Genomic DNA, 8,357 nt, shown 5'->3' with positions numbered 1-8,357 from the left:
CCTAAGTGGATCTCATATGTGTAAAGTCCACGGTATAGCCGTGTTTCCCTGTTTCCCTGGCAGACTTCTGCCATTCCAAGAGGGTTCAATCACCTCCATTCTTCCATATGCACCTAAGGTATGTGTATTTGTGTATTGCTTCCGAACCCTCCTTCGGGAAGGTTCGAGCTTGCCAAAAAATAGGGGCGCAGGTGGCTTCCACAGGACACTGGAAGGGGCAGTAGCTGTGGCCCTTTGGTAGGATCCCAATTTCGTCGGTCCTCCGACGTGACGTCGAGAGTGACCGACTGAAAGGGAACGTCTCGGTTACGTATGTAACCCTCGTTCCCTGAAGGAGGGAACGGAGACGTCACGTCCCGTCGCCACAGCTCCTGTACCACCGCTGAGAGGCCGGGTCACCGGCTCGGCTCCTCAGCGAAAACCTGAATATGCACTGCACCTGATGCCTACTTATTCTCACGCTGTGATCAGCAGCAGCTGGATGCAATAATCGCATGCCAATGTGCATTGGCTCGTTTGGTTTACACTCGAAGTAGATTGGTCCCTCTAAGCGAGAACCCAATTTCGTCGGTCCTCCGACGTGACGTCTCCGTTCCCTCCTTCAGGGAACGAGGGTTACATACGTAACCGAGACGTTTTCTTTTCAAATTCTCATTACTGTAATGTGCAAAAATTTATAACAGTATGATTAAAATAATTCTTAATATATGGCAGTCAAATCTATAATACCATTTTATATTATACATTTATTCATTAAAATCTGTACAGCTTAAATGAATACATTTTAGTAAAATTTAAATAAAATAAATTAATAAAAAGTTTATTAAATTAAAATAATTTTAATAGTATTTCAGTATTCACAGAATACATAAATTAAAGTAATGATAATTTGATGTTCAAATCATTGTTATTTTAGTATCATTGTGAAACTATTACAGTTTTTATTAATATTGTGAATTAGTTTTTATAGTTAATATAGTTTTAATATTTTCTGTTTCATTTTAATTTTAGTTAAAGTTTTAGTAATTTTGTTGTGTGGTTTTGTCATTTTTAGCAGTTTTTTTAATATGTCTGTATGTATTTACTGTAACATCTTTAGTTTAGTTTTAGTTATTTTAGTACATCAAGTTCAACTAAATTAAAATGATAAAGTCTGCCTTGACAACTTGCTGAAATAAAACGTTTTACATTTTTTATTTTATTTTATTTCAGTTAACATTTATTTTATTTCAAGTAACAAAATTGTTTTAATGGTTTTCATTTGAGTTTCAGTTATAGCTTTAGTTAACTATAATAACCCTGATTCAAATGTGGTTTTCGTCATGCAAATAATGTCACTGCAAAAACATATAAAGACCTTTAATGAACATAATATTCTTATATTTGATTTTCAGGTGAAATGTGACCTTGACATGTTCTTGACAGGATTCGTCAGATTTTCCCATCTTCCCAACTGTATTTTTCTCATATTTTTCCAGTCACCTAAATGTTGGTGTGGCCAAGAGTTCAGACAGACATGTGAAGTTCTGCATGCATTTACACACCATATGTGAAGTAGGCAATGTCAGCGGGAAGTGATGCATTGCTGATGTCATGGTTGGGGACGTGCAGGTCGACATAGAGCTGAGCTTTAGACGCCTTGAGGAACGCCATGAAACGAGCAGTGAAGGAGGCCACGAAGATCGACAGCATCCCAAAATCCAGAACGTTCCACAGGTGCATCACGTACTCACGCGGCCCGTCAGTCCAGATCTCCTTACACTCCGACCAGATCATGCCTGAAACACACACACACACACACACACACACACACAGAACAATTTCAAATCCAGACTATGATAAAAAAATTTTTACTGTAGCTTCTGATCACACTGCAAAAAACTACTGTTCTTCCTCAGTATTTCAGTCATGTTTTCCAGAGCAATTGTCTAAGATTCTTAAACCAAGATCCAGTTACTTGAGAAGCAAAACAACATAAGATCAGAAGTACTGTTTAATTAAAAATTGATCAAAATGAATGAGTTTTTGATTAAAATGAGAACAAATATCTGCAATTCAAAGGGAAAACTAGTTTTTTTTCCACCCAATTGTCAGGTATTTGTTCTTGTTTTAAGCATAAACTCATTTAATTTTGTAAAATTTCTAAGAAAACAAGACTTAGACAAAGATATCTGTATTGTAAAACAAGACAAAAATACTGAGGAAGATATTATTTTTTAGAAATGCATGCAACATTTAATGTCACGACTTCATGAATTTAAGACTTTCTGCTCTGATTTAAGACCTTTTAAGGTCTCAATATGTGGAAATGTGAGTTAAGACTTCTTAAGACCTTTTTCAGACTTCAGAAACAATGAATGAATGAAAGAATGAATGAACAAACAAACTATAATACAAATCATTTGACCCTTGTCTTAGATGCAGATAAATAAAAAGATATAAAAATAATAATTATAATAAATAATATTAAATATTATTACAAATATTACTTAAAAAAACTGTCTATAAATAAACAAACAAATCAACTATATTTGAAGTCCCAATTTATTCTACAGTATATAATAAGTTGGAAGTTGAAATGTCTTGTAGAACGCAGTTTATCATTTAACTCTTGTCTTAGATACAGATTGTAAAAATCTACCATATATATACTGGTGGAAACTCTTAGTAGGTCAATGAAACAATGAAATAACTAGTGAGATTTTGAACAGTGTGTTTTAATTGTATTTGTTATCTCCACAGGTCAAAAGTGCCCATAATGAAAGAAACATCATTTTACGGCTGCTTTTAACGATTGTGAGTTATTCTAATGGACACTGATAAAACGATAAAAAAATGTATAATAAAAAGTATAGGTTTTAAAAATGATAAAGTAATAGCACATCTCTCAGTAAACTGAATGAATTGAGAAATAATTCATATCTGCAGTACCAGTGGCTGTTCAAATCCCTAAATATGTAAAATATTAGTAAAGTTATTACTATTTAATTAAATTACTATAAAATCAAATCACTTGACAATGACGTTCTCTCAAAATAGAATAAAACATGCGTTTCTTTTTTTTACACACACACACACACATACAGATGTGGTGAAAGAGATCACTGAAATGTATCTATAATCAGCATAATTTTACCTTCCATTACCTGTGCAGACCGACTAGAACTAGAATAACACACACACACACACACACACACACACACACACACAAACCCTGACCCAGGCCTTACCCAGAACCCATTTCATGATGAGGAGCTCGGTCCAGGAGAACTGTGTGGTCTTGACGCGGAACACCTGCCGTGGATGGTCTGTTATGGTCTCATTGGGGAGATTCTTCACACCCTCGAATCGATCCGACGCGTTCAGAACCAGCAGACCCAGAAAGATGGTGAACGACACGGCGTGAGCAACAAACTTCATAAAGGGACTCCGTAATATCTGACCCAACTGAAAGGGAGAGAGATGAATATGAGATATTATATAATAGTACATACAAATCTAAGATAATATAACTTTAAATAGGAATGAATGAAGCCCTTAATGTAAATCAAAGGGTACGAAGATGGTAAAGTGCCCCTATTATGCCATTTCGAATGTTGCCTTTCATGCAGTGTGTAAACAATCTGTAAAGCTGTAAAGACAAAAGTGCCTGATAAATAAAGTTATTGTCTCCCAAAAGAAAGAATCAACTCTGTACAGCCTTAACGAGTCGTCAGTATTCGAATCCTTCTTATGTGACTGCTACATGTCACTGGGTAACACATTTCTATAATTCCTACCTATGTTCTACGTTGGCCGACCGCAAACAACTTGACCCCACCCACAAACACTGTAGCTTGTTTGTGTGGTTAACATCATGTCGAGAAGCCACTATGAAAGTACATTTGTTTTATTTTCACTTCCGAATGATGAGACTGCAAAGAATCAGTGGTTAAAATTATTTTTTTTCCACTGTTCCACAGCAGTACAACCCCAATCTTTTTTTGTGTTCCCGTCATTTTACTGACGACTGCTTCTCTAGTCTTCAACGTGGGATTCACAAAACGCTTGCTCTTGAAAGATGGCTCAAGTTTATTTGGACCAGCTTGCTCTACTGAATCACAATCTGTAAGTATGTTTATATTTTCTATAGAGCGTTCAAAATACAGAACTATGGCTATGGGCGTATTGTTTCCGACACGCACTATACGCGGTAGACCAATCACAACAGACTGGGCCATCTGACCAATCAGAGCAGAGTAGGCTCATGGAAAGTAGGGGTTTAGAGAGACTGAATCTCAGAACTGCTTTGAACGAATCGTTTGAGAATCGTTGGAAAATGAGGTGATATTAAATACATATTTTGAGAAAACTAAAGCATGTTTAGACTCTTAAAACAATATTAGGGAACCTTAAAAATGGCATAATAGGGGCACTTTAATTAATAATTCAAAGTATTTATCTTTAAGTTTGTGACTAAAATAAAACACAAAAAAACAAACAATGATGGAGGGGAAAGTCACTCAGATTTAGTGCAACGTGAGCGTGAATTATTCCTTTAAAGTGTGACTTATCAAAATTCATGAAGACAATGTGAATGTGAGGTGAATTTCCTAGTGCTGATTTTCTGATTATAAGCTAGAGACTTGCACAAATCTGTATGGAATAATTCTACTGTGATATATATTGATTCTTTTAAAGATTCGGTCACATATATAAACACATTCAACAATAACAGAGAACTTTCTCTCAGATGAATTAGCTCTTACTGGAGGTTTATGAAACTATTTTTCTCAGAAAGATCATCAGAAACTTTTTCCAAAATCAATCATTTGTATTCAGTGATTTTCTCAGCACAGATGACATGAAGGTTTTGATTGCCCTCGAGTTCAAGTGTATTGCACACAATACCTTCATCTTCATCATCATCAGTCGGGCATTCATCTGTCTGCTTGGCTTTCATCACCTCTCTCTCTCTCTCTCTCTCTCTCTCAGACAGTCAGAGTTTAAACACTTTAATAAGATGTAATCACACTCTTGTCTTACTGTCTGCATAGGCAGCTCTCTTATAAGGGAGCATCCTAACTGAAATGGACCCTCATAAGTGACTGAATAAGAACACTATACATAGGTAACATCACATAAACTCTTCATGTGAATCACACAACTTATTTCAATTTGATGCTAACATGCAAGGATAAGGAGTGTTTCAGATACATGCACTTAAAATAAATTTAAGTTTAGCATTTTTGTATTTTCAAAATACATCAAATATGTTGTGCTAGTCAACCTCTTTATTAGGCTGCTGATTTCTTGAATTAACTAGTTCAGGCTTTTAAACCCAAACCTTTTTTTTTGTTTTACTGTTTTGAAACAATATATGTTCTGTTTGACCGTATCATGTCACTCAACAATTTAACTTTATGTTTTGGAATGGAGCAAATGAGGGAGCATAAAGAAACACAAACACACGTTTATCTAAATGAACACACCACCACGGACTTCTATTGTTTCATATAAAGCTAATTATAATTATTATGGATTAATCTTAATCCTAAAAGTTATTCATTTTAAAATTAAATATTGTCCTCAAATGACACACACACACACACACACACACACACACACATTCTTGCATGTGTGGTTTACGGGGACTCTCCATAGGTGTAATGGTTATTATACTGTACAAACTGTATTTTCTGTCGCCCTACCCCAACCATACACCTAAACCTATCCCTCACAGAAAACTCTTTGCATTTTTTCTGATTTTCAAAAAATAAAAATAAAACAGCATTTAGTATGTTTTTTAAGCCTTTTGAATTACAGGGACACATGAAGTGTCCTCATAAACCACCTTCACATTGTAATACCTGTAATACCCACGACATTATACAAATTTGTGCCCTCATAAACCACCCAAACCAGTGCAAATACACACTTTCCCTGAGAACCTCAAATGCTCTTCCCCCTCCTCTGTCTCTCTCTCTCTCTCTCTCTCTCTCTTTGTGTATCACACATCTCTAGAAACTCACAGCACTTCCTGTCTAACAAGCTCTGATTAGATTTCAATCCCAAACCCTTGACAAAAGCTGCCCGGCGCATGTGTGTGTATAGTGTCTCATATCTCTCCATGCGATGGTGTGTGTTGAAGCGGCCATCAAACACAGAGTCAGTGTGCATCTCCTCATTCACAGTGTATCTGTGCTTGTGCTTGTAGGAGAGTAGGTCTGTAATAGAGTGTCAGTGTGTGTGTCTGTGTTTATTCATGTGTGATTATGGAAAAGGTAAAGCTTTTACCTATTATATGATCTTTAAGGGGTCTTATCAGGGAAAATTGGATTTTCTTGCTATTTTGAAGTAAAACGCTCTTTTCTTGCTAACTTTACTGAAACTAAACTGCAATGATAAGAGACATTTCTCCCCACAAAGCTTTATTAAAAAAATATATATATAATATAATATAATATAATATAATATAATATAATATAATATAATATAATATAATATAATATAATATAATATAATATATAATATAATATAATGGAATGACTGGCAACAGGCTGTTCAATTATTACAAAATTACACCTCAGGTGTGCATTATTTTCTAATAATTCAACAGCCTGTCATCAATTATTCTGCTAATATTACGGTTACCACACCTTACATATTGTTCAGATGTATTTCAAGACATTTGTGACTTAAAACACTCTTGTTTTAAAAACACTCTTGTCTTAAAACACTCTTGTGTGTAGGATTAATTTCTAACGCATCTCATCCCACGCCTCTGTTGCTAGTTCCAAAATGTCATTTTAGACCTAGTAACGGAGGCTTGAGCCGTTGATAGCAGACTAATGCGGTTATGAAGAGAGACAGAGATTAAGCGTGTGAATTACCTTCTGAGTCTGTGTGTCTTCTGTCAGTTTATCTGCTCCAACAACAGCGTCGTTATTTACCTTGCTAGTGAGAAATGACATGTAGCTTTTACCTTGCTAAACTATTTTACTGATAAAATTGTCAGAGCATCGCCGCCAACACGTTTCTGTGCGCGTGTGTGTTTCCGTGTGTGCGAGTATGTGTCAGCACTGTATGTGTGTTCATTTGTAAGGGAGAGAGAGCGGGAGAAAGCGAGTAGGTGTTTTCCTTACATAATACAATGTAATTTTGTGGCAAAAACATGAAAATCTGTCGTTTTTATCCTGTTCTTTACTATATTTATTTTCTTGGTCAGTGTTGTTGTGAGTTTTGGTTCTTTTGCTGTTGTAGGCTAAAGTAAAGACCTTTGAAATAACTGAAATCATGTGGTGAAGTGATATGGACATGTAATGCGGTCAAGACCTGCCTGAATTACTTTGTTTCTTTTATATAATATAAAAGATGAAAGAAATAAACTGATGCTGCTGGTTGTGGCCAAAAATAGCTATTAAAGAGACATTGTGTGGTTCAGACACAATGTAAGGGTCAGAGAGAAGGAAAATGACCATGTAAAACTAAATTACATGAAACGAGGAAACCTACACTAACATGTCGTCATCTTATGCGACAGAAATGCCACATCAGTGTGTTTAAAACTGCCCGGAGACATGTAGAAGATAGTGTGTGAAATAACACTCTTGACTCAGAGGTCGTCTTCTCATCTGAAGAGCCAGAGAAGCAGATATGTGTGTGTTTGTCACCTTGCTGCAGGGCATGATCCAGTAGGCGATGGCGAGGAAAGGCAATCCAACAGTAACGCCCAGAACCGTCAAACACTTCACCCCGATGGACTGCTGCCGCAAACCCGACAGATTCTCATACCAGATCGTCAGCAGCTGCTGCTGGCAGTTCGGATGAGCCACAAACTGACACACATGGAGAAAAGAGGAGGACGATAAAGCATATTACAGCACACAAACACAGAATACATAATAGACACATTATTGTGGATTTATACAGCAGCAGAACATTGAAAATGTGTTAAATGTGTTAAATAGATATTGGAGTAGATTCCCTCTGAAAATTAAATGATGCTATAATATTGATTTACTATAAATATTTTTCTATAAACATATTTTTGTAATTAGATGCAGATACACAATAACTGATTACAAAAAGTGTTATTATTATTTTTAATCAAGCTAAAGGTATAAGAACTGATAATAAATAATATATGAAGATGATAAAATAATCTCCTTTTATTTATTCATTTTTAAATACATTTTTAAGTTGCCATCAAAACATATTTGTCTGATCAATGGCAGACTAATGTCTTCGAAATAAAACATTTATTAATAATAATAATAATAATAATAATTATTAATTTTTAAAGAAATGTTAAAGTCACTACCAAAGCATATTTGTCTGATCAATGACAGACTAATTGGCGAAGAATATATATATAT

General features: G+C 35.3%; 1 protein-coding gene across 1 annotated transcript in view; it reads right to left on the bottom strand.

Moving 5' to 3' along the window:
* Positions 1-8,357, bottom strand: part of LOC107596405 (short transient receptor potential channel 7) — an 82,359-nt gene that overhangs the window by 21,802 nt on the left and 52,200 nt on the right. Inside the window, exons 4-6 of the mRNA XM_016287125.1 lie at positions 7,653-7,817; positions 3,231-3,447; positions 1,545-1,778 (exon numbers count right to left, since the gene is read on the bottom strand). Of these exons, the coding sequence (XP_016142611.1) occupies positions 1,545-1,778; positions 3,231-3,447; positions 7,653-7,817 (616 nt within the window). The remainder of the gene's footprint in view (positions 1-1,544; positions 1,779-3,230; positions 3,448-7,652; positions 7,818-8,357) is intronic.

Source organism: Sinocyclocheilus grahami, unplaced genomic scaffold (genome assembly GCF_001515645.1).
Source record: "Sinocyclocheilus grahami isolate Dianchi unplaced genomic scaffold, SAMN03320097.WGS_v1.1 scaffold218.1, whole genome shotgun sequence".
Classification (NCBI taxonomy): domain Eukaryota; kingdom Metazoa; phylum Chordata; class Actinopteri; order Cypriniformes; family Cyprinidae; genus Sinocyclocheilus; species Sinocyclocheilus grahami.
Note: the sequence above shows the minus strand (reverse complement) of the source record. Positions and strands in the feature narration are given on the sequence as shown.